At 42.0% G+C, this 27,144-nt stretch overlaps 1 protein-coding gene across 6 annotated transcripts in view; it reads left to right on the top strand.

The window, feature by feature from the left end:
* The first annotated feature begins 3,069 nt into the window (after nucleotides 1–3,069).
* Nucleotides 3,070–27,144, top strand: part of NRP1 (neuropilin 1) — a 181,148-nt gene continuing 157,073 nt past the window's right edge. For 3 of the 6 annotated variants that reach the window (XM_081933765.1, XM_081933764.1, XM_081933760.1), the window contains exons 1-4: nucleotides 3,195–3,376; nucleotides 3,614–3,721; nucleotides 4,050–4,202; nucleotides 7,447–7,621. In XM_081933765.1, the coding sequence (XP_081789891.1) occupies nucleotides 4,136–4,202; nucleotides 7,447–7,621 (242 nt within the window). In that variant the 5' untranslated portion in view covers nucleotides 3,195–3,376; nucleotides 3,614–3,721; nucleotides 4,050–4,135. Of the gene's footprint in view, nucleotides 3,089–3,194; nucleotides 3,377–3,613; nucleotides 3,735–4,049; nucleotides 4,203–7,446; nucleotides 7,622–27,144 lie in introns of those variants that run through there. The other 3 variants (XM_081933761.1, XM_081933762.1, XM_081933763.1) reach the window with 3 other exon arrangements.

Genomic DNA, 27,144 nt, shown 5'->3' with positions numbered 1-27,144 from the left:
CACTCTTTCTAGAGCGGAGTAGTCAACCTTTTAATACCTACCGCCCACTTTTGTACCTCTGTTAGTAGTAAAATTTTCTAACCGCCCACTGGTTCCACATTAATGGTGATTTATAAAGTAGGAAAGTAACTTTACTTTATAAAATTTATAAAGCAGAGTTATAGCAAATCCCTACCGCCCACCATGAAAACTGGAACGCCCACTAGTGGGCGGTAGGGACCAGGTTGACTACCACTGTTCTAAAGTCTCCACATCTTTTCTACATCATGGCGACCAAAACTGAATGCAGTATTCCAAGTGTGGCCTTACCAAGGCCTTATAAAGTGGTATCAGCACTTCACGTGATCTTGATTCTGTTCCTCTGTTTATGCAGCCTAGAACTGTGTTGGCTTTTTTGGCAGCTGCCTCTCACACAAAACCAAATACAGACACTTCCTATATCAGGGGTGTCAAGCTCGATTTCATTAGGATTGTGTTTGACCTCAGAGGGCCGGGTGGGCGTGGCTAGGGTGACCAACTTGATGTTCTGCAGCCCCCTGCCAGGGAAAATGGAGCCTGGGACGGCAGTGTGCAGTCCTCCTAAGCTCCATTTTCCCAGGCAGAGGCACTGTGGGCCGGTCCTTCGCTGTTGCCAGGGCAGCCCCGATGGCCAGATCTAAGCGCCTTGAGTTTGACACATCTGTCCTTTAGCCTTTTCTGCTGATGGAGCTAGAAAAAATTATAGGAGCCATGGTCCACATGCTTTTGCTAACTCGTTGAACCTGGGAAAGGAAACAACTAACAACAAATTAACTTCTTGATTCTGGGGCGAGCATTCATCAACACAGCTTGATTTTAGATACTGGTCTTGATGGATGTTACAGGGGACTTTACGGACAGGAAATTATCAGCTTCAGTGGCGTAGCTTTCGCTAGGACCAATTCTTTCATCCCAATTCTGCGCCTTACATTCCTGATGTTGCAACACAACGAACGGAAACTGCCAGTCAAAAATCAGTCTGCATGCTATGCTCTCATTGGGCCTGAAAAAAAATAGAAGTTTGATCCTGTCACCCTTTGCTAAATACACTAAGTATCAATTGGGCTGTTGAGAGGCGATGAGGGGAGTCATCCGGCATGGGTGATTCAGACACTCAAGAAATCAGCAGGCTGGATTCCCTAATTTCACTATTGTGGTGCTTTAGTCCTTCAGAACAGGCGGCAGTTCTGCTTTCCAAATGTGATGGTCTCAATCTCAGTTCCGTATTTACTTTCTTCTCTTACATGAACTTGCTACCAGGCCAATATGAAACTCCAGAGTAGCGTTTCTCAGCTTTAGCAACTTTTAAGATGTCTGGATTTCAACTTCCATTATTTCTCAAGAATTCAATTATCAAGGTTGAGAAACACAGCTCTGGATTCATTATAACCCCCCCACCCCCCCGCATTGGCACCCATCGGCCCCTTCATCCGCTCCTTCCCTCTAGCGAAGCAGGAAGGCGGGCACGCCCTCTGCTCTTCCTCCCTCCGCTCTTCCTCCGTATTTCTCTAAACATTTCTGCTCCAGATCTACAGTAATGTCTTGGAACCAGACCGTTTCTTTCAATCTCGAGTGTTTCTTTTTAATTGAGAATAATTGCCAGGGTTTACCGTTTTTTTTTAATTGTTTCACATTGTTTATTGTTGTATTGTTTCAACTTTCATTCTTCTATCCGCCTGGGCGCTGCCCTTCCCTAACTGAGGAAGCGCTAAGGAAATGTGTGGCATTTCTCTCCGCAGAGCCCACCAGGAGTGTGAATGTGGGTGAGAGGGGGTGGGGAGAAGAGAAATGTGCGCGGTGTCGCTTCGCCTTATCCTTGCTGTTTATGCTGACACAAACAGAATATCGCGCTCACCCTCCACAGTGATCCGCCACCTCAGTTGCCATCGCGGACGATATTCGTGATTATTTGAAGGAATGGGAGAGAAGCAGCCACGAAGTGGGCAAGCGGAGGGAAGTGCTCAGTGGCGAGCATCGGAGGAAGGTTCGTGAGCAGAACACGCCCGATCCCCGCGGGCCATAAGGCGCCGCCGGTGAGTTAGGAGGCGGAGGAGACACTTAAGGGAACAAACCTGAGGCAGGTGTGAGGTGCTGGAAAATTGCCAACGTACAAGGTGTAGGCGGCGGTTCCTCCCTCACAGTACAAAGCTTCTGCCCCGGGGGTTTGGTGGGGAGGGGGGATGTTAAAGAGAACTACGAGCGAGCAGTTGGCGGGGCTGCGAAGAGGCTGTGCGTTTTCAGGCTCGGGGTCAAAACTGGAGGCGTAACCTAGGGGCGGATATCGCTGAACTGGGCTTGGCAAGGAAAAAGTGGAAGGAGGACAAAGCGCAAACAGCGCACAAGCTTGAGGCCAGGCTGTTAGTGCCCGCGATCGTCGAGGTCGCTGTGGGGCGCACTGAGCTCTGAGTGGCTGGCAGGAGGCAGCGCATCCGTTGGTGAAAGCCAGACGGGCGCCAAAGATCTATTGGATGGCGAGAATCTTGAAGATGCTGCACTAGAGCCGATCTTGCACACTCTTAACCACGGAGGGAGCGGGGCTAAGGGGAAGAGACGCTCAGACCCTTCAGGTACGCGGCTGTTTTGACACCTTTGGAGAGCCGCGCGGAGATTGAGAGCTCGGATAAACCCCTTTGTTGGCCCAGGCTTTTTTATGTGTGCACTGAGTAGCCATCTTACACCTGGAGGGGAAAGGAGATGACTCGCCGAAGGGCCACAGGGACGCCCTGAAATACCCGCGTGGGTTGCTCGGCTGGCAGAGTAGGTGGGCGTGTTGGGTTGACGGCACTCAGCCAAGGCGAGATCTGGGAGCAGGTTACCCGCGTCTTCAGACGGGCGCTTCAAGCCGTGCCAGCCTCACTTCGCTTACCTGCTGCGCGAAGACCCCTGCTTCTTCGGAGGCGGTCAAATAGCGGAGCAGGAGAAGGCGGCTCCTCACCGCCGGCGCACTCCTGCCCGCCTCCTCTTGCTTCGGCTTCGTGCGTCCGTCGGTCCCTCCCTCCCTTTCTCTGAGCCTCTCCACCCCTTTCTCCTTTTCCACCCATTCACCCTTCGAGTAGATTTCGGGGCTTTGGTGAATGTGGATTCTTGTTTCGGAGGGGGGGACGGACGGACGGACGTGGGGGCGGGGAAGGGGTGGGGACTCGGGGCTTTGGAAATAGCGTCGGGTCCTCTCTTATTGCCACTGATTTGGGCTTCTTCTCCTTAGGCTGCAGGAAGGAGCCGCTTGGCACTTCTGCCAGCTTTCCCAGCGCCGCTGCCAGCCCGCTTGGATCAGCGCAGGCAGAGGCGGCGTCCCATCGCCGAGGGGCTTTGGGACCGCAAGCGCCCAGCCGCGTCTGCAGGGCGCACGAGGCGTCAGGTCAGTCGCGAGAGAGCGAGTCGAGCGCGCGCCGGGTCCGGGCACTGGGCAAGTCTCGAGCTGCCCCAGAAGGCAGATCCGTCTCCCTCCGAGGGGATCGCCAGGGTGGAAGGTCTTGCGCCCCTCCTTCCGCGTCTGGCGAGACGATCGGGAGGTGAAGAGGGCAAGAGGGAGGGGAGGAGAAGTTGCGGGGAAAGTCGCCTCTTGCCTTACCAACTGCTTTCTATTCCTCCTCAGCGCTATAGGCAAGCGCCCTGCTGAGCCTTTCCCTGGGAGAGTTGTGCAACTGGCTTAGGAGAAGAAAGCGGCGAGGATTTCCGCGCGCTTCGTCCATCTGTGCCGCGGGTGCGACTTCCTTGTTAGTTTTTCCGCTGTTGGCTCCCCCCCTCTCCCCCCCCCCCATGTTAACCTCTATTTGAACATGGCAAGGACAGTATCTCCTGGAAATGGATTCAGTCTGGGGAAAAGCACAGGAAACCAGAGCTAAATGACAGGATGCGGGAGACTTAAGGAGATAGTCGAGAGAGAAAAGGGGAGAGAGACAGAGAGACAGAGAGGAGAGAGAGAGAGAGAGAGAGTGAGCGCCTACTGCAATCGACGAGACTTCTGGTGCTACTACTACAATTGTCGGCTGAATCAGTTTTCTGTTTCTTTTTAACTGCCCGTGCTGAAGGAGGATTTAAGATCTGAGAGGAATTGCCTGGAGAGATTGGATAATCTTGTTCCCTTTCTTCAAACCTCCCGTATCCGGAGCAGAAGATGGCCTGGGGTCTACTTTTGCACTGTGCAGCCCTAGTAGTCGCCCTTGGCAAGGCTTTGAAGAGTGGTAAGTGGCTCAAGATCACTTTCAGGTGCATCCAGGTTGCCAGTCTGCAAGTTGGAAGCCCCTTTGCCTGAGATGATGATGATAAGCCAACCATGAAACAGATTTTAACTGTACTGGCTAGAAGGAAAGGTTGATGGATAACATGATGGATAACATGCTGGGTATTCATCTAGAATTACACCTAATCAACACGCTTAGTCTGTCAGCCCTTCCTTTTTGGCTCCACGCTCTAATGCAATATGTAACACTGGGCTTACGGCTTTCACATAATAGCCAATCATTTTAATGTTTCCTTCCCTTGGCAGTTGCACAAGATTATCCAGAAAAATTAAACAGATAAGTATTTCAAAATACCCAAGTATTGTTTACTTCTAAGGAAGTGAAAGCTAAGGGAGATAGGCGTATATGGCTATATAACCATCTTTGCTAACTATGCAGGTACAAGTTCCCTTGTTTATATTTATAAAATGAAAAAAAAAAGGCTTGAGTTTACAGACTTCTTGCCTCAATGCAAGGAATATAAAGCTTTCTTCTTCACAAGCAACAATTCTAAGAAAGAATTCCCTCAAATAGTCTTTGTAACTGGCCTTGGGGCAATGCTTGATAGCAGCAGCTTCAAAACAACATGGTTTTCTGGCACAATAGTGGTCCAGCATCTGGAATATCTCATTATATTATGCATTTTTAAAAAATGTTCTTACTTTAGGAGTGGTTGGCATGCATGGAGTAGGGAAATCACCTGGGTTTTTCCTCTCAGAACCAAGTCTGAGCAGTTATTAGCTAATTACTAAATATTAACTTCTCACTTGACTAGGATTTCAGTCAAAGTAATTAAATGAAGGGACATCCTCCTCTGTACTTCGGGTGGTATATTGTTTTAATAAGCGACTGCGTGTAGTGTGTGTGTCTTACAGGAACAGATTTAAATCACATGTTATGAAGGAAATTAATCTTTTTCCAATATGAGGAAGTTGGCTAATTTGGTCAAAACTCACAAGTTCCCTTGTTTGCTTTTTCATTAACATTACAGTAGGATCTGGAAATCAGTTTGCAGGGAAGCATTTGTACCTTGGATTCAGTTTCAGATTGACAGTGATGCTTTGGAACTAGATCTTCTCTTTCAGTTGTCAAGTCTTTCTTTTTGGGGATTGCAAATTCAGGCTGTGCATCTTCAATGACACATGAATAGTTCCAAATTTAACTGGAGGTATAAATCAGAGGAGATTCATTGAAAGTCTGGTGGAGTGAGATGTACTAAATGCCTTTGTGCTATCAACTAATATTCTTTGATGAGCCCAATCTAGGAAGGAATTACAATGCTGCCATTGAGTCTGAGTAATTGTGAGCAAAATATTTTTAGCCCCACTGAAGTCATCGCAGTTCCTTGGATCTGCAACAGTTCAACAGACCCACGAATGCCAGATCTTCCTCTGTCCAGTTCAAGTGTCTGCAAAATTAATTCATTAACCCTATTTAGAGCTAATGGTCCAAAGTCATTAGAAATGGCTTCTCTTAATCAAGTAAGAGAGAGATTTCACAGAGCCAGAGAGTCTTAACAGCCCACACTATCTTATTATATTATCACTTTCCCAGGAGATAGCGATTAAAGTGTTTTTGGTGGTGGGTCCACTAAATGTTTCCTGGAGTGACTCTGTCAAGTGATTCACTGGTTCATTTCAACCATTTCACATGTTCCAGATTATGCCATGTTGTTTGCATAGTATTAGAGAAGACTTGATGAAGCGGGATAGTTTTCTTCCTTACTCTGCTACAGATGGCAGATCATGCCAGATTATCTCTCCTGCCACATGCAATAGGCTTGCACAGGAATATCATTGGCTGCTCACTTTGAACTCCTAAAGACAACATCTTTTGTTCTCGGGGAAAATACATACTATGCAAACTTCCAAAGCAGGGATAAATAGGAACATACAACCAACTCCAAAAAAATCATAATTTGTTGAAGGAAATAAACCATCTCATTCTCTTCTAATTTTTGGCAGATGTTTCCTATAATTGCTGGAGTTACTGCATTTTATGTACACTTTCTTTCAAGCTGACCTGGTTTTCTATCGTAAAATTCTGCACACCAATAATTTCACATTAAGAATTATTGGTAACCATTTTCATATCACCAGATTTCTCTTAGAAGCAAGATTCCAACCTATGTACACCACTCTTGGGAAAATGTTATGCATTGCAAGCAACACAGGCTTGGTTCTGTGATGTTAATAGAATATCAGTGTCATTTTGAAAATAAATAAATAAATAAAATCATTGCACTTAGATTAGCAGTCCATAATTTTTAAAACTAACCAGTGCAGACGCACAAGCAACAGTGGTGTTATTGACACTGGAGGTTCGCGAGTTGTCTTTTCTTCCATCTTTATAATTCTATAAACTGTAGTTAATCCTAACATGAATCAGAGCACTTTTACTCAAGAACAAGGCATGAGATTTGAAAAACTGGGGAATGCAAGGATTTTGTAATTGGAACTAAAGTTTGTTTTGTTTTTCTTTCCTTTCTGCTTTGCTAACCCTTATCTGCTCCCCAAGCAGCATAGATGGGGGGGGAGGGGGAGACTTCCGTAATGGAGCCAAGTAAACCTTTGCTGCTTTAACAATGTGCTTTGTTGCTGGGTAGTCTGGACCTCTGGAGCACAGATAACTTCAAATGGCTTAGATTTAGTATCTGATAAACCAGAAAGAGAGGGATGCTGTAAACAAGCCAGATTGTCTAATGACAAAGAACAGGCTCATTATCAGAAAGCTAACAGTAAAGTGGGGGGCGAGGCAGGCACTGTTAGCTTCAAGTTGCTCCCTGTGTAAAATTTGATATTTAATAGCATTGTAGCTACATAATCTATAATTAACTACTTACTATGTACTACTACAAGTACTGTTAGTGCTTTCTGTTCTGTAGTCATTAGGTAACAAAAACGTTAATTTGGGTAAAAGATATTTGGTGAAGTTACACAGTTTGCATGTATTTATAAAAATGATCTGAAAAAAGATGAAGTTGATTCCGCTATTTATTTTGTTATTTTGTTTACAGAGGGGGGGAAATTCTATAAACAACTGAATAAACATTTTGGAAGCTATGGGAAAGGAAATATATTAGCTTGAGTTGACCTCAGCTGAGGTACTGAACAGCCTATTATTTATAAGATGGATCGATCATGTTGTGATAAGTTGTTGTGATTTAACGATATAATACATGTATCTTTGTGGGTTTTAATTGCAGATCGATGTGGTGAAAACATAAACATTTTAGAGCCTGGATATCTCACCTCTCCTGGCTATCCTAATAGTTATCATCCAAGTCAAAAATGTGAATGGTTGATTCAAGCTCCACAACCTCACCAGAGGATTATGATCAACTTCAACCCACATTTTGATTTAGAGGACAGAGAATGCAAGTAAGTGAAATTGGTCTGTAAGGGGAACCACAGCACCATCTAGTGGACAAAATACATTCATGATGTCTTGTTCTAGGTGGGTGGGGAGCTGAAACAGCTGATAAGTGTGAAATTGTGTGTGCAAAATTCATTTCTTGGTGGTGTGACTTCAGATTGGACCGTGTGTAAAAGCAAGTACATATTTCATAGTAGACACTGTCATAGTTATAATCTTAGAATCCGTCTGCTTATTTTGTTGGGAACATGGACCAATTAGCAGCTATTTCCTCTGAAACGTACAGGAGGAAAACGGCAATTGCTCCTTTTTTTAAAAAAAAAATGTTATAATCATGAAAAGAAAAACACAGTCATGCTTTTTTTTTAAGAAAAGTAAGCTCGCCTTATTGATTAATTTTAGTTCTTTCTTCTTCTTTTTTCATTTGATGGCAATGATCGTATTTATAACAGAGTGGAACAAGCCTGGACATACATGTGTGCATCTCTGTACATCTATTTTAGAGTTTGCCCATATTGTAATTAGGAAATGTTGGTGTACTGTCAAGAAAAATATATTGATTAACAGAAATGATTTTTCAATACGAATTGCTGAGATAGCTGAGAATTTTACAATTGTACTGATAAGTATATAGTTTATAGAATGTAATGTACAAAATGCTTTATAGCACTAACATCTAATTAAAAGTTAGTTGTGGTTAAAGTGTTTTCACTGGTTAGGTTGCTCTTTATTATGGAAGCTCACTTGGTGACGTTTGGCTAGTATTCCAGTTCTTGTTGCGAAGGAAATTAAGATAATCACACACTTGCACCTTAGAGAAACAGCACAATGTAAATGTAATAATAAATACATCAAGTGATCTCATGTAAGCATTAATTCTGAGATTGGTATGAAATAATTTATTTAAGAAGTATTCTCACATCATCGACTGAAAGTAAACAGGTATTCTTTAGTTTCAGTACTCCATATAAAAATGTACTCTATCAAAGAGGACCTGAGAACTAATTTGCCCTCTGAGTTTATATGTAAAATGCTTCCAGATTACCTTCCAGATGTTGTTGAATGTTCCCAGCAGTCCTAACCCACATAGTCAGTTTAGGGGGTGCTAACATTGTAGTTGGACAAAAATTGGAAGTTCATAGGTTGCTGATAAAGGGTTTGTTATATAGGATGTGTAGTGTGACTTCTATGCGGTTACATAGTGGTGGTGTAGCGGTTAGTACGCAGTAGTGCAGGCCAACTCTGCATTCCACTACCAGGGGTTTGATTGTGACCAGCTGAAAGTTGACTCAGCCTTCCATCCTTCCAAGATTGGTAAAAATGCAGACCCAGATTGTTATTCTTAGAGAAGACTGTAAAGCACCATGAACTGGTATATAAGTCTAAATGCAATTGCAATGCAATGTGTGAATAGGCCCAAGTTGTTCCTGTGATATAGAATGTCATCCAATTGAGGTTGTGAGTCTTTGTAATCTTCAAAAGACTCTATGTCATAAATTAATGATACTTATATTGTTACAAGTGGGATAAAAGATAATTATTTGTCATAAGCAGATTTACCTTGTTTCTGACTGGGGACTATTTTTGTTGCTTTTGTTACAAAACTGGAGGACCAGATCCAAAATCTTATCATTGCTGGATAAAGTGATTAAATAATGAAATGTTTAGCATTAATTATCCTACCATTAATAAACCCACCGTTAGACAGTGAGGTTGTGGCCTTGAGCAGTAAATGTGTATTCTGAAGATGATTCCCTTGTATTTTTAGCACAGGGAAGAGAAGAGATACCCTTTCTTGCATTGACCAATGCTTGGTTTTATGAGCTTTTATATAATACACTCTACTATACATGATTTGGAAGATACGACTTATCCAGAATGCAGTTCCATGACACATTGCAATGTGCCCTGCATGTGATACCTATGCTCTGCTATATCTACCAATTATCAAAAAGTTTCCAGGTGAAATTCAAGATGCTGGTTGTCATGCATGGCTCATGACCTGATTATCTACAGAACTGTTCTTCTTTTCTCCAATTGTCTTTGTCCTGTAAGATGAGACAGGATGGGCGTGTCCCACATCCCTTCAATTAAAGAAGGTGTGCCTTCTCTGTTTCCACTCCTGGCTTCTGGAATACAATTCTTCATAAGAAAGAACATAGAATCATAGGACTGGAAGATAGAGGAATTTAGGTCTAACCCCCTGCTCAAGGCAGGAAACCTTATATTCTGCAGGTCAAATGATTGTCCAGTCTATTTTTTAAAATCTGCAGTGATACAGCACCCACAACTCCAGGAGCCAAGCTATTCCATTGAATAATTGTTCTCCTTGTTGGTAAAAATTGTCCTTAGGTACCCCTAACTATACCTACTTCCCTTAACTGTTCATCATATGGTTTAATCTCCAGATTCCTCATCATCTTTGTTGCTCTTCATTGTATATTTTCTGTGATCTCAGGCCTTTTTTTTTTTTTTGTATCGTGATGATCAGAACTGGATGCAGTATTCCATGTGTGGTCTCATTAGTGGGGTATAAATTATATTATCACTTTTTGTCATCTAGGTGCTATCCCTTTGTTCATACAGCCTAGGACTGCATTGGGGGGGTTTTGGCAGCTGCAGCACACTGCTGGCTCATCCTTACGAAGACACCTAGATGCTCTCCCAGTTACTACTGTTGAGCCTGGTGCTTCCTAATCTATAACTGGGCATTTGGTTTTTAACTGCCCAAGAATTACTTGAAAACCTGGCTTTTTAAACAGAACATGAGCCAAGAGGTTTTGTGATCCTGCCAACTGATGACTGATGAAGTTTGTTGATGGCCAAACTGATGTTTTATGTACTTCCTCATTGCATCATTTCATTTTTATAGCTTCTGCATTCTGATTGTATGTCTCTACTGAGCTTTTATCATAAGGCACCTTGAGTCTTTCTGATTTGGTGGCATTTTAAGTGTAATAAATAAAGAAAACTTGTGTGGGAGGAATACTCTATATACCATAGGTTGCCTCAAGAAGCAAAATCTCTATAGCTGGGCCTAACTAATGAACAGACTGCTTCTTCTGACACAGGTGAGTGATTGAATGATTAGTGAGCAGGAACTGTAAAATAAGGCTACTTGGGTAGGATATTTGGCAGGTGGAAGAGAAAACATCTTGATGATCTAGGCCTGATGGAAAGGAACTTGAATCTGCCATAGAAGTAGCCTCTGACATGTGACCACAAGTGGGACAAAAATTTCCATTGTAAGTCATTGTGGTTGTAAGTCAAATCACCACAAGACTGGAACTGTTGTGGCCTGCCAGCGGCCAGCAGAGCTGGCAGAAGATTCGGACAGGTTGGGAAGGAACATGAGCCAGTCCTGGAGTCTGGGGAATGCTCTGATGAGGACTCTGTCTCAGAGGCAGAGAGGGGGCCAGAGCCGTATGTCAGTTATCAGCTGCCTTCAGAGTCAGACATTAGTGAGGCAGACGAACAGCTTGAGTCTGTTCCCAGTGTGCAAATGCGCAGAGTTGCCAGACAAAGGGAACAGCTAACGAACAGGGATCGACTTGGGAGTAAGGCCACAGGTGGAGGATGAATGGCCCCTCCCAGAGGATATAAAAGAGGAGTGAAAGGGGAGTGGAGTTTGCAGGAGACAATTAGTTCGCTTAATTGGTTTGTGACTCTCCGAGACTCCTTTCCAAGTTTTGCAGATATTGGCCTGGCAGGTCTCCAAGCCAGATAAGGTCTGTGACTGTAAATCCTCCCTTGAAAGACTTTGCTGGATGTAAATGAGGACAATTCACAGCACATTAATAAAAGCAGACAAGGAGTTTGCTTCATGCTCTCGGGAAGCCTAGGTCAGAACTGGACCTGATTTTAACAATATTTTTAGAGCAATCATAAGTTGAGTCACCTTGGTCATTAAGCTAATCATGCAGTCATTAGGTGAATCCCCAGCTTCTCCAGTGAATCCAATAAAATTTTTGCAAATTGTGATTACCTAATCACAGGATGCTGAGACCAATCACACATGTAAACCAGTTGAGGGTATCCAAACTGCGACCACATGACAGAAAGCTCTGTTGCAATGGTCACGAGTGTGAGCTTAAGACATAAGTAGCTTTTTTGAAGGTTAATGTAATTTCAAGCCTTTGTTAAAATGAGCGGTCATAAGTTGAGAATTACTTGTATGGATCCAGGCAGTCACAGTTGCTAAACGTGACAAGTGGAAAGATTTTAGAATGAGCTTTTTAAAGAAATTTTTAAATTACTCCTGTTTTTTTAGTATTTCTCTTTCCTGCAATTCAAAGAAGAAATTTACATTGTTGTAATATAAATTATTTAGTATTTATTTAGAAAAACTTCTGGATGGCAATGTAGCAATATAGCAATTGAGATGTTATACCATAGCACCCCATTACCATCCTATAAAGGTAAAAAGTTAATGAACTTGGCTTGGTGTAGGTGTATTGCACCCATGGGCTTAATGTATTTCTCCTTTTCTGCAGAATATTTGCTCCCTTTAGTGCATGCTTTGAAACCTAATTAGTGTCTTCTTCTCTCTTTTTTTAACTCCACTCTAATTGGGCAGTTTTATTGTCAGGCAAAGGTAGGTAATTTTACAACCAAAAGCTTTGTAGGCAGACCTACTTAAATCAGTCTTTCATTGTACAACTTAAATGCTTCCTATGTTATTTTGTCTTCCATTCTAAATACTGACCCGTTGACTTTCACATTACCAGAATTAAACTCAAATGAAGAGATTTGTGTCAAAGGAGCAAATCTGTCAAAAAAAAATCTTCTTCAAAGGAAATTTTTAAAAATCTGTTCAAATCGTAAAAAGCCTCATACTTCTCAAAAATTATTATTTTCTTTCTGCCAGATTCTAGGTGGTAAAAGTTTTTTAGCATTAAGCAACCTATTATTTTCCAGTTCTAGGTTTATTATCACAGCTGTATAGATAAAAGATTTAATATTGCAATCAAAGCAGTTGATGTTTTAACTTCAAAAACCTCACACACTTGCACATGAACAAATATATATATATATCGGTAACCTCAAACCAGAGATAACAAATTACTGCTTTTGATGAAATAAGTACAAATAAGAGTTCATGTTTATTGTCACATCTTAATTGCATCTCTCCCTTAATAACGGTTATGGAGACATTGGAAGTTGGTAATAATTGTCATATTGAAGCTGTCTGAAGAGCAGCTACATCCCTGCCTACGTCTGAGCAAACAAATGCAGGGTCTGCCCTACTGAGTCTAAACAATTCTTTTGTTTTTATTTCAGTCTGGCTTCAGTAACAATCAAGGTGCTGCATTTGCTGCTTCTGTTGTCTCCTTAATCATCTCACTTTAATGCAAATCTGTTTTCCTCCCTCTTAAGCCGCTTTCATGTCTCTGGGAATTTGTATCTGAATTTCTTTCCATTTCACTAGCCTCTGTTCCTTGTCTGGGCCCAGCAGGCCTTTTAGAAGTCTCTTTTTTGTTTATCTTTTTTCTTGCTTCTTATCCAGCCCTTTTTCCTTCTCTGCCCAGAGATGAATAATCCCTAATAGGCAGCAGTCCTTCACTCAGTAGTATCCTCTCTACATCAGAGGTCTTCAAACTTGGCAACTTTAAAACTTGTGAACTTTTAACTCCCAGAATTCTCTAGCCAAGTCTTAAAATTGCCAAGTTTGGGGAGCCCTGCTCTACATCTTTACTTTTTCACCTTTTATTTCTCAGTGATGCCCTGATTTGTACAACTGGACTTGTCCCATACTTGCAAAAGGTTATTCGCCAAGGAATTGGTCTCCTTACAGTTGTTGTTGTTGTTAGTTGTGAAGTCATTTCCAACCACTGCAACCCCATGAACAGTGTTCCTCCAGGCCTTCCTGCCCTCTACCATCCCCTGGAGTCCATTTAAGCTCAAGCCTACTGCTTCGGCCACATTCTCTGTCGTCCCCTTCTTCTTTTGCTCTCCATCTTTCCCAGCACGAGGCTCTTCTCCAGTGACTCTTTCCTTCTCATTAGGTGGTCAAAGTATTTGAAACTCAAATACTTTGGCCACCTAGTCTTCTAAAGAACAATCAGGGTTGACCTCCTCTAGGACTGACTGATTTGATCACTTTACAGTCCAAGGGACTCGACTCGTAGGAGTCTTCTCCAGCACCACAGTTTAAAGGCCTCAATTCTTCAGTGATCAGTCTTTCTTATGCTCCAACTTTCATAGCCATACATTGCAACTGCGAAAACCATAGCCTTAGCAACTGGGAAAACCAGTTAATTGAGAAGTTACAGGACCACACAGTCTTTCTAGAAAAGAAAAGGGGAAGAAACCTCTGTTATTTATAAAGCTAAGTAGCATTCTAAAGATACAAAAGGGGGGGGAGTGAAGCTGCTCCAATGTCCTGTGGATTTTCAAAATGGAAACTTTTTATTTCTCCAAATAATCCATTTTCCTTTGAATTTTTAATTACAAATGCGGAGGACAGTGGGTTAAATTGCTCCCCAAACATTTAAACTCAAACGCCTTACCTTCATCTTGTAATCCTTATTATGCCTGAGGATTCTGAGAAAAAGGGAATTTATGATCTGGATCCAAAGTTCTGACATCACCCCTCTCCTTGGTCATGTGACCTACTTTCGGCACTTGACAGCATGGCCATATTGACAGGCCCTTGCATGCCCCCACAGTCCATAACCCTATTCTTGTGATGGTTTTGCCAAAAACCAGCCCTTATTTCTACTTTTTGGCAGTGCCTAGCCATAGCCAACAATGGATTCACTTAATGTCCATGGCATTATTTAATGAGCGTTCACTTATGACTACGTCACTCATTTAATGACTGCCACAAAAGTGGGTCAGTCATGTGACCTACCCATTTTGCAACTACTACATGAAAAGGCAGTGAGTGCATACAGTTTTTAGAGTAGTGATAGAGGTATCCTCAGGGGAAAAAAATTAAGTCAAAATGATAGCCATGACTACACAATTAAAGCAACATTGCTGCCAATATCTTGAACATATTTTCTACGAGGGAGAGGGAGAGGGAGAGGGAGGGAGGGAGGGAGGGAGGGAGAGAGAGAGAGAGACCGAGACCGAGACCGAGACCGAGACCTAGAACAGCAGATATCAGTGTTATGGCCCACCAGAGAACCTGGCAGCAGATTCGGACAGTGAGGAGTTGGGAGGAACGTGGGCCAGTCCTGGAGTCTGGAGAAGGCTCTGATGAGGACTCTGTGTCAGAATCAGAGAATGGGCCAGGGCCTTATGACATGTATCAGCTGCCTTCAGAGTCAGACATCAGTGAGGAAGACGAACAGCTGGAGTCTGTTCCCAATGTGTGCATGCCCAGAGTTGCCAGACAAAGGAAACAGTTAAAGAACAGAGGTCGACTTGGGAGTAAGATCACAGGTGGATGATGAATGGCCCCTCCCAGAGGAAATAAAAGAGGAGAGAAAGGGGAGTGGAGTTTGCAGCAGACAATTACTTCGCTTAATTGGTTTGTGACTCCCTGAGATTTCTTGCCAAGTTTTGCAGATATCAGCCTGGCAGCTCTCCAAGTCAGATAAGGTCTGTGACTGTAAATCCTCCCTTGAAAGACTTTGCTGGATGTAAATGAGGACAATTCACAGCACATTAATAAAAGAGGTTTTTGTCAGGATCAGGAGTTTGCTTCATGCTCTTGGGAAGCCTCAGTCAAAACCATCAGCATGATTATATTTGAAATGTTTTAACATTACACGTTGATAACTACATTTCAATTTTGTTTCTTTGCTCTTCCTTAGATATTCTTTGGGTAATGTGTAATTTTAAAAACCTTGTGAACGTTTCTATCATGCCATTTTTATGCAGAAAACTATGTTTATAACTGCCTCTGGGAGTAGAAAGCTATTGCTGTGTTTTATAGAAAATCCGCATGGTATAATGGTTGAGGTGATGAATTCAAATCAGGGAGCTCCATTTCAAATCTGCCATCAATCATGGAAGCTTTCAAGGTAACTTTCAACCAGTTGCTCTTTCTCAGCCCAACTTATCTCACAGGGATAAAAGGAAACTATAAATCAAGGAAAGAAGAACTGTTGGAAATAAGAAAAAAATAATTGAAAATTGTTCTAATCCTCAGACCTGTGAAACAAGTGCTAAACCTTAAAAACATAAACATTGCATAGAGTTATAAAGCTGTATTATTATTTTTAAAAATGCACATGAATGTTTCAATTCGATAATATATATTTGTTATATATTTAGTTTCACATTTGAAATTGGGTCTTAAGATAAGTTTAAGAATAATATGTGATATTTTTGTATTGATTCATTGTACTTTATTAGCATTGTTTATGAAGAAGAAGAGCAAATGTAGTTACAATGAATAGAAGAAAATATTTTCAATACTTAAGTTTTCTTGTTTGTGCTTATTGCAAATATTTTGGGGGTGCAGTTCTGTAATTAATGGGATTTGTTTTCTCTGATACATTAGCCATATATATATTCTTTTAAAACTTTATTCTTTAAAACTTTATGTCTGAATAGTAAACAAGAATGTCACTGATTCACAGGCCTTTGGATTTATGGAAGTTTTCCGGTTTCCCAGCAATGCAAACTATCAGCATGATAATTTATAATGGTTTGTGACAAATGCTGCTGAGCTTAGAGGTGTGTGGTTACATTCAGATCAAATGTCATCAACTAGGGAGCAATAAAAATTTCACAGACACTGGGTTAAAAACATTAAGAAAATGGATGTGAAGTTTTAGACAACAAAGTTTTACAAAGTAGAATGGGAACGCTAGTGGAAGTCAAACAGTGGGGTTTTTGCAAACAAGCTATTCATCCTGTTCCACTGTTAACACTATTGTTTTATAGGTAAAAGTTATTAATATTGAGCCGGTTTAATTGACTGCAGCTTAGGTACTCAAAAAAACCCAGCTCCTTTGTTTGACAGTTCCTAGATTTGCATGCCACATTGCCAGATCAATTGATACAGAAAATTCATTTGAGTTTTGGAAATATTGAAAGTGTAACAGGAAGGACTCAGCAGTTAATTGTTCCTTAAATTGGTTTTAACAAAGTTACATAGCTGAGATTAAAGTTATACAAGGATTGTAATCAATTATTATAGCTCTTTTAAAAAAGAGCTATTATAAAATATACCTGTTTATATATATATATATATGTAGATGGGTCAAAAATCTAAAACAGATGCTGTAGTTAGAATTCTGAACCGGAAATCCACTCAGTATCATTTACTGTTGGGCAGGAGTATGAATAACATAATTTTGCCATAAATCAGTCTGGGGAAAAAAAATTCTAAAACTCATAAAACAAGGTGGGCTTTCAGACATAATGGAATCAGAGGAAATATTATAAAGGTTGGCACGGATAGTTGTGATGAACCAATAAACATTTTCAGATTTACAGTTTAACCAGACTGAAAAATTAATTCCAACACTTGTTTATTCTTTTTTTAACCTCCCTTATAAATCACCTAATTATTCAGCCAGAATACTAAAGACTTTCCAAACAATTCTGTAATATTCAGTTGAAACATTGACTGATGAAGGCTAATCTGTATTGTTCATGTTTGCCAAGTTAAGATATAAGGATATACATGCTTTTTTCTATCTGCTTTTCCCTGGAGTAATTCTGAGCCAACATAGTTGCAGAATCAGAGCCAAAAGTGATTGGCTCTCTACATTACCTCTTTCTAAGAACCTCTTTTCTGACCTAAAACTCTTATTCTTAGTTCTTTATTCATTCTCTTTCTTGCTCATATAGCAGCTCCCAAACAAGAGGCAGCTCATTCTTGTCAGAAATCTGAACAGCTTGCTCGGAGGATGTTTTTTAAATTAGACATTGGCCACAAGAAAATATGCTGAAGGCAACATGTTTCTTAGAACTGTAAGTTCATCAGCAACAGCATCACATATTTCCTTCTAGAGGACATTTTTACCATATTAAAACAGGGCTGACAGGTTACCCAGGGAGAGAGCATGAATAACATATCAGTTTGAATTCCTTCATCTCTCATTTTACAAATTGAATCTGGGCTATACACTTAGCTATATTCAACACATAGTTGGAATGAGCCCAACTCATCAGGCAATCTGTATAGTGCTGTCTAGTTGCCCTGTCCTTGCCATTTATTTACCACTACTCCAATTTATATGTAGTACACAAAATGTAATTAATGCCAGTCAACTTGATTTTTTTTTAAAAAATAGGTCTTGTCAAACAAACCTGATTTCATGTTGTGATGAAATTAAAGTTTGGCTGATGATAGTAACAGAGTTGATATAATGTCTTTTGACGTGTCCATATGATATATAACAGCTGGTTAAACAACCATACTCGGTGTGCGTTCATTAATCAACCTGTTGGGCGGTCTCAAATTGGATGCTACAGGTTTCTGTTGTAGGGGTGTTCAAACCAATATTTTTATATACAGTCTTCATATGAACGTGAAGAAGGGTTGCTTATCATATTCGCAAAAACACAAAACTAGGAGGAATAAACAATATTATAGAAAACAGATTTAAGATACAGTACAATTCTGTCAAGTGGGACCCATGTTTAAAATTATTTATATGAAGTAAAACAGACATACTGTAAGCCTTTAGCACAAAGAGAGAAGGTTGGTAAGGCGTAATTTGGAAGATATGCTTAGGGGGAGGAAAGTGCTCTAGATGTTCTGGAAAAATAGCTAAAGATGGAATTCCTGAGAACTGGACCAACACAATTGGTAGCATCAGACTGGGGAAGACTTTCCTCATGGATAATAAATTCCACGTGACCCAATTGTGAGGGAAATGCTAAAAAATTGTGTAAATTTCACCTAAATTAACAAAACCATAATGTCCACATCAAAGGAAATAATAGTTTCACTGTATTTTGCATCAGCCAAACTAACCTTTATATTGCATGTTCTGGACATTTAATTTAAATAATTGACAATCGGAAGTGCACCCAAAGAAGAGGCTACAGGATGGTTAGGCTGAGAATTTTAATATTTAAAAGATTGTCGTGTAGAAGATAGTATAGGATTGTTTACTGCTACTCCTATAGTATATGAGATTGGATGGGAATAGCAGATAGCCAACATTTCATCATGCAAGAACTTATCTTTTTTTTTTCAGATCTTCATCTCCTGAGGGTAGTTAGGATAATTTGAGATTCTAGTGGATCATTGTAAAGAACATAAAAAACATATTTGCCCTTGCTCCAGGGGATTCAGTTGTATTTTATAGAAAAGTGTTTGTAAAGATACTTTAATTTTGGTGTGATTGTCTTATGCCTCTGAGATTGAAAAAAACTGGTAATTATATTATACAAGTAATCCTCAATTTATTAGCACAATTAGGCATGGAAAATTCATTGTTAAGCAGTGCAACCATTAAGTGAGCACCATGTAACCACATTTGATTTAACCTTAGAACATAGAATAACAGAGTTGGAAGAGACTTTGGAGGCCTTTTAATACAACTGCTTGAGTAGGAGTCCTTTGCTATTGGACAAATCGTTGTCCAATCTTTTCTTCAAAACCTCCAATGATGGAGCACACATAATTTCTGGAGACAAGCCGTTCCACTGATTCTTCTTACTGCCAGGAAATGTATCCTTAATTCTACATTGGATCTCTCTTTAATAATCTTCTGCCAATTATTTTTTGTCCTGATCTCAGATGCTTTGGAGAATAATTGATCCCCTTTTCCTTGTTACAGTCCATCAAATAATGGATGACTGTTATCATGTTACCCTAGTCCAGTGATGGCGAACCTTTTTTGGCTCGCGTGCCACAAGTGGAGGGAGCGCAGGGGGGTTGAGTGCGGGCGTGCCGCACCCATAATGCAACGCGCGACCCCCCCAGTGTGCATGCCATTTTTACATTTTTTTTTGCCCTCCCCAGGCTCCAGGGGCATTATAGGAGCCTGGGGAGGACGAAAAGAGCCTCCCCCGACGCCCCGGAGGCCCTCCAGAGGCTTCAGGGACTATCCGGAAGCTTCCCTGAAGCCTTCGGAGCGCTTAAAACGACCCTCCGAGCAAACCGGAGACTTCCGGTTTGCTCGGAGGGTCGTTTTAAGCGCTCCGAAGGCATCAGGGAAGCCTCGGACGGTCCCTGAAGCCTTCGGAGCGCTTAAAACCACCCTCCGAGCAACCCAGAAGTGACTTCCGGTTTGCTCGGAGGGTGGTTTTAAGCGCTCTGAAGGCTTCAGGGACGGTCCCTGAAGCCTCCGGGGGGGGGAGGCTCTTTTCGCCCTCCCCAGGCTCCTATAAAGCCTCTGGAGCCTGGGGAAGGCGAAAAATAGCTTTTAAAAAGGTGAACTCAGCTCACGTGCCCTGACAAATGGCTCCGCGTGCCACTTGTGGCACACGTGCCATAGGTTCGCCATCACGGCCCTAGTCCTTCTCTTCATTAGAACAGACATACTTAGTTCCTGCAACCTTTTGCTATACCATTTAATTTCCAGCTCCTTATCATCTTTGTTGCTTTTCTCTGCCCTCTCAACATCCTTTTTATATCATGGTCACCAGAACAGGACAGTATTCCAAGTGTGGACTTACCAGTATGATATAAAGCAGTAGTATCATATCATGTGATCTTGATATTATTCCTCTGTTGATGCTGTCTAAGATTGCATTGGCTTTTTTAGGAACTGCAACTCACTGCTGACTCATAGTTAAGTGTTGGTTCATTAGCACACAGTTACTAGTGAACTGTTGAGCCAGATACTACTGATTTTGTACCTGTGCATTTGGTTTTTCTTGCTTAAATGTAAGTCTTAATTTTTCACTGCTGAATTGCCTTTTCGTTGGATAAGGCCTAGTATTCAAGTCTATTAAGATTCTTTTGAAGAATCTTTCTTCTAAATTGTTGGCTTATTGCCTCTCACACTCCTCCCCAAAGTTTGGTATCATCTGCAGATTTGATGTTTCTCATGTCCTTTTGGCTAAATAATTTATGAAGATGTTGAAGATATTGGGCCTAAGGCAGAACCACTGTATCCTTGCTCCATTTAGATGTAATTCATTGAGTGCAGTTGATCTATCAGTTGTCGTATTATCTGTTCATAAATTATGTCCATAGTATTTTCTTGATCCACCAATTTTGTCATTTTGATTAAAGAAAGCAATAAAGGTTTACTTGACATGATATGTTATTAACAAACCCATGTTTGAAATAGCTACAAATAGCTTTGCTTGTATCTAGTTGCTGGCAAATCCCTTGCTTAATTATCTTTTCCAGAGTTTTTCCAGACTGGTAAGTCTGTAGTTTCCTGGATCCATTTTCCCCTTTAATTGAATATTGGAACCGCTTTAACTCTTTTCCAGTCCTCTAGTAGTATCCCAGTGTTCTAGGAGCTTTGAAATATTTTGTTCAGTGATTCTGACACCTACTTGCCCCATTCGTTAACAAGACATCACATATCTGCAATTTGCAACTTTTCCTTCTGGCTTCCCCATTGACTTTGCATAGGGGAAACCAGCTGGAAAAGTTGCAAATGGCAATCATGTGGCTGCAAGATACTACAACAATAGTAAGTGTATGGACCAGTCATAGATTCCTTTTTTTAGCATTGTTGTAACTGAATGTTGTAACAAGCATTGTAACCTGTATTCCTGTGTCCTGCTTTGGGTAAACTGTTAGATCGGGTAATGGAAAGGCACACACAGGCTAACGGTAACAACAGCTCTTTATTAACTCAGTAGCAACTATGTACAATCCAGCGAAGGTTGAGTCTGACAGCAGCCCTTTTATAGGAAGCTGTCAGACCCTTCGACCAATGAGATTAAACCTCTGTTCCCACCGGAACAGAGGGCCTTGATGGAAACCATTATAGCTGATGCTACTCTCTAACACTTTTCCCCTCTTAGATGGAGTAATCCGACTGGTTACGTAGTCACGCAGATAGGCGGGCTTTTTGGTAGCTCTGCCTGACCTGCTCAGTTCAGTCGGAGGGTGTTCTTTGGACAGGTCAGACAGACCTATTTGCTCCGCAGCTCTGCTTGGTGGAAGCTCCTGGACCCTTTCACAGGCTACAGCTGGAGCTTCTAGAGCCAGTTCGCTCGGAGCTCGCTGCGGGCCTGCAACACAACCAGGTAAGTTCCCCAGTACCCTCGGGCTTGAGCTGCCTGTGAATGGAGTGAGTTCTTGCTCCATTTGGGTAGGGCTTTGGCTAACTCATGCAGGAGTTACCTCTGGTTGTCTAAAAGTGGAGTTGGAGAGGTGGCCACGGAGTTGGTCAACGTGCCTTCTCCAATTCCGACCGTCCTCGAGATCTACAAGATAAAAGCGAGGCCCCGTGATGCCTATCACTGTGGCAGGAATCCCCAGAGTTCCCCCGGCGTAGTTGTGGGCATAAACTGAATCCCCTAAGCTAAAGTTCTGAATTTTGCTTGTGGAGTCAGGGGGCGATGCGGCAAAATAGTTTGGATGTAGCTGGTCTAAGTGGGACCTTAGTGGTGACCCATGAGAAGCTTGGAGGGTCTTCTCCCTGTAGTGGCACTGGGTGTGATGTGCTGAATTAGCAAATAGTAGTCAACCCACATTTGCCAATCTCCCGGGCCCATCGTAGGGTGGGCCTTTTTTGCAGATCTCACCATTCTCTCCACCTGCCCATTGGAGGCTGGATGGAATGGCATGACCAGGGCACGTCTGATTCTCTGTGCTGCTAAGAAGGTCTCAAATTGCATGGCTGTGAATTGGGGCCCATTGTCAGAGACCAGGACATCAGACAGGCCGTGTGTGGAGAAAAGTCTCCGTAGCACCTTGATGACCACTTCTGCCATAGTGGAGGTAATCAGGACTACCTTTAGCCATTTCGAGCAGGTGTCCACAACTACAAGGAATGTCTGGCCATGAACTGGGCCAGCAAAATCAATGTGCACCCTATACCTCAGTGCTTGAGGTCACTCCCACTCCTTAGCGGAAGCCTTTGGGGGAGCTGGTCTGGACTCCTGGCAGGGTGTGCAGGTAGACACCCATTCTTCGATCTCCCTGTCCATGTTAGGCCACCACACATAACTCCTGGCCAAAGACTTCATCCTGACAATTCCAGGATGCCCTACATGTAAAGCCTCTAATACTGCAATGCGCAGTTTGGGTGGAACAACGACCCGGTCCCCCCACAGGAAACAGCCATTAACAACAGACAGATCATTTCTCTTATGATAATACATTTTGAAATCAGACCCAATGGGCTCCTTGGGCCACCCCCTCCATACCCAGTTCAAAATCTGTTTGATCGTGGAGTATCTTGCAGAGTGGCGGGCAACATCACTAAATGAGGGTTTCTGCAGACTTAACGGCCAATTCTGATGCCCTGGCTTCGTCCAAGGCAATTTGCAGATTGAGGTCATATTCACATCCAGGGTGGCGCAGTGGTTAGAGTACAGTACTGCAGGCTACTTCAGCTGACTGCTAGCTGCAGTTTAGCAGTTTAAATCTCACCGACTCAAGGTTGACTCAACCTTCCACCCTTCTTAGGTAGGTAAAATGAGGACTCGGATTGTTGGGGAAAATATACTGACTCTGTAAACTGCTTAGACAGGGCTGTAAAGCACTATGAAACGGTATATAAGTCTAAGTGCTATTGCTATGCAAACACTGGAATGCAATGGAAAGCCTCCATTGTCAAATTATTTAAATAATGTTTTGCTAAGTAATTATATATAGCCTGAGCAACTGAAGTAGGAATTAGACAATTGCCAAATATTGACAATTAAAGTCTTCTTCCCATGAAGACACTTATTTCCTTTATTTAAAAAATGCAACAACTAAGAAACATTTCAATAGAGCAGAAGTCATACTACAGAAACACAATGCAATAATACCCAAACTACTTCCACTGGTATTTATGCATAGTTTTATTGATTATGGTAGGTCTAAATTCAAATATATTGAAGAATAATTGGAGTGTCTGTTAAAGTGCCTCCTATTAACAGAATTGGGAAAGTTTAGGGCAGGTGGTCCTCAACATATGACCACAATTGGGACCAGAAATTCTGTTGTTAAGCAAAATCATGCCTGATTTGACAACCTTTTCCCCATGTGTCTTCAATGAATTACTCATTTAACTGAATTGTGTGATCCTTAACAAATCTGGATTTCCCCTTTACTTGTTGGAAGCTGGCTGGGGAGATCATGAGTGGTAATCACATGATCATAAGACACTGCAATGTAATAAAGCATTCCATTTCCAAAGCACCTGAATGTTGTTCAAATTACTGCAATGGCTGCACTTGTAAGAAGCGGTTGTAAGTTACTTTTGTCAGTGCTACTGTAACTTTGTTCGCTAAATGAATGGTTTTGAGGCCCACCTGTTCTAAATTAACATAGAGAGGAACATTTAAAATAAAAGTTTTGAAGTTTATAATGTAGACCAGTGATGGTGAACCTTTTCAGCACCAAGTGCCAAAAAGGTAGCAATTCACATGCACTTATCTGGGCCGTGACCAGGAAAAGAAGCTGCCCAGGGGGCATGTGCGCCCAGAAAATGTACTTCCATGTGAGTAAATGTGCACTGTCTAGTAATCTTCTGGTTACTGCATGCATGCACATGTGTCGATCAGCTGGCCGGTGTGCATACTCATGCTGGAAAACAGGAGACCAGATCTTCTGGTTTCTGGCACTGCTGAATGCACAAAGGCCAGCTGATCATCATGTGCGCATGCGTGCCAGAAACCTGGAAGAGAAACAGGCAATGACGCGTATGCCTGGCAACATGGCTCTGTGTGTCACTTCAGGCACGCGTGCCATAGGTTCACCATCACAGATATAGACTGTATAAAATGGGTATCAAACGGGTATCATCACATTGTCGTCACGTGACATATCGTGACTTTTCCCCCTTCACTAAAACAAGGGTGCCCTCCGGCCCAAGGACTGTGAGTTAGACACCCCCAATATAAAACCTGGAGAACAAGAATTCAAAAAGCAGAACAAAAGGTCGTAATGCTTTCCAAACTGAAAATCTAGTAATTGGACTTTTTCTTCTTCCGTAATTATGCTTTTTGGTGTTGGTTTAATTTAAACAAGCTTTTCTTCCTTGTGCTGAAAAAAGATCTGCTTGCTTAAACTGCAACTTGTTGCAGTCTCTGCCTGTTAGTGATTATAATGCATTACGTTGGTAAAAAAAAAACCAATACAATGAATTTGTTTGTAGATTGTTAATATTCACTGTTTTGTTAAATTCTCTTTAATTTTATGTTCTTCTATGTAAGTTTAAGGTAATAAGCGCATAGACTTACAGAGTGAACATTGTCCATACACACACAATATAACCATTTCTATAGAAGTTCCAGGGATAAATCTAGTAATTAAACCATAATATTCATCTTAAACTGATAATTAGGTTTAAAAAAGAACACAAGACAGGATTAGTGTTCAGATCATGTTCCAAATACTTCTTAATTGTCTGTTTGTAATCAATCTTGATTACAGGAGGCTGTGATTTGGCAAACAAAAAGAATTTCGAAAGCTTTTTCTATATTATTTTTCTATTTAGTTGGCTTGATTGTAATATTTTGCTTGGATTCCAGGGGCATACTATCAAACAAATTTGGCTTACTGGGAATTTTTCAAAAGAACACTAGAAATCTGCCTAAAGCTCATAATTTTAAGTTTTTAATACAATATTCCTCAGAGCTTGCTGAAATGAGTAAGCTGTATTCCTATAGAATTGTACAAAGAATGCTGAAAATTGAAGTAGATCTTTGTGTTCTTTGCTCCCTGCGGCCTTCTAGTTTCATGACTTATTCATTGCCTGGTCTTTACTGTATTCTTAGTATTTATGAGTCCTTAAAGTTAAATAACAAAATAAATATTCAGGAAGAAATACCAGGTTCCCTATCATGGGAAATAAATATGTGCAACTTTTAAAGAGATCCATAGTCTTTTCTTCAATTAGAAGCAGCAGCCATATCCATGATAAATTTCCCCAGGGTACCACCTGCATTGATGTCATAACTCATTGGTTGAATTCACATATCATACTTGGGGAACATGAAACAGCTTAGCACAGTGGGAGAAATCACCTATTACATGAATTGGAGACTGCATACAATGAGTCCCTTCTGATCCCAATAAATAATATTGGTTAAGTCTGAAGTATGGACATCCAGGTAGTCCACAGTGTGAAATATTCAAGAATGTCTCTGTGGGACAAATAACTCATCCCATTCAAATAGAATTAGCATTTACACAACCAATCAGAAAAGATAAATCCATAATTGTGTATGGATACTGGGACTACACCAAGGCAGCCGTGGTAAAAGTGTAACATATACACATTTAGATTGAAGCATATTTATTCAGATATTAAGGAGGAGGAGCTTCCTGGAGGATGGCGGTCAGCCTCTGAGCTCCGTGTTTTCTCGGGGGCTCTTTTGACCTGGGCTGGGTGCTGCTGGCCCGTAGACGAGCTGGAGGACCACAAATCTACACAATGACCACCCTGGCTTATTTCTGGACCCTAGTGGTCCCCCAGGGTGGCCGGACGGCACAGAAAAGCGGAAGAAAGTAAATCGAGCTTTGAAATCTGAAGTGAGCTGGGAAATGGCGGTCGGCGTTTGGCGTTTGGCGTTTGGGCGCGTCGGCTTACTCCGGGGGGCTTACAGGCGTCGACGGCTGCTGGAGCTGTCGCCTTGGCGTTCTGATACTTCAATCCATTTGGCTGGCGTTTGCGGGCGTTTTTTACAAGCCACGACAGCTACGACAGCCTGAGGCAAGACCAACGACGCCCTGAGCGGTTAGTGACGGGGGACACGATGGCGTCCCATACGAGAGAAGGTGGAGGGAGGTGTTGGTGGCAGAGGCGGCCCGGAAGACCATCGGGGGGCTTTAAACATCAATCCCCCGACCCGCTGGACCCGCCGGGAGCCCCGAGCCTTCTAGAAGCCCAGTGGAGATCGTGGGAGGTTGGAGCTGGGCGTGAAACATCTGTTGTGAAACATCTGAGTCGCCGGGGATCTTGGATTTGTTGAGGGCGCCGGAACGAATAACAGAGACCTCCTGAAATGGCGCGGAGGCGACGCTGGAGCTTGAAAGGTGCACGGTGAGCCGCTGACACCACCCCCCTCCCCATTAGGGATTGTTCACTTGCCTTCGTATAGACTCTGAGAACTCTTACCATCTGGGGCTTGGAAGAACTGCGGGGAACTATTTGAACTCCCCCCCCCCTGCCGCTATGAATCATCTGCTCACCCTCTTATGGACTTTGAAGAACTGCCTAACCCCTACTATGGGCCCTATTTATTTTTAGCTACTTCTACCTATTTCTTTCTCCATCCTTTTTTTTTTCCCATTTTGTTATCTTGGTTGCCGTTCGTTATGATTTTTACGGGTAGACTTATTTAACACCTCAGCACCCAGAATCCATCTTTAGCCCGGTGTATTTACTATTTATCATTTGTCATGTATGCGAGGTCTGACCTTATTTTATTGCGAGAATCCCCCCTCTCGCAGTTATGTCCTCCCGCCCTTTCTAGGACCCACCTCGAGGACGGGTTTATTAACCCAGAGAGGTGGAGGAAGCGCACATTGAGGGTTTTTTTA

The sequence above is a fragment of the Natrix helvetica genome (genome assembly GCF_964273705.1).
Source record: "Natrix helvetica genome assembly, chromosome: Z".
In the NCBI taxonomy this organism is placed as follows: domain Eukaryota; kingdom Metazoa; phylum Chordata; class Lepidosauria; order Squamata; family Natricidae; genus Natrix; species Natrix helvetica.
The sequence above is the reverse complement of the archived record's forward strand: the minus strand, read 5'-3'. Positions and strand labels throughout refer to the sequence as shown.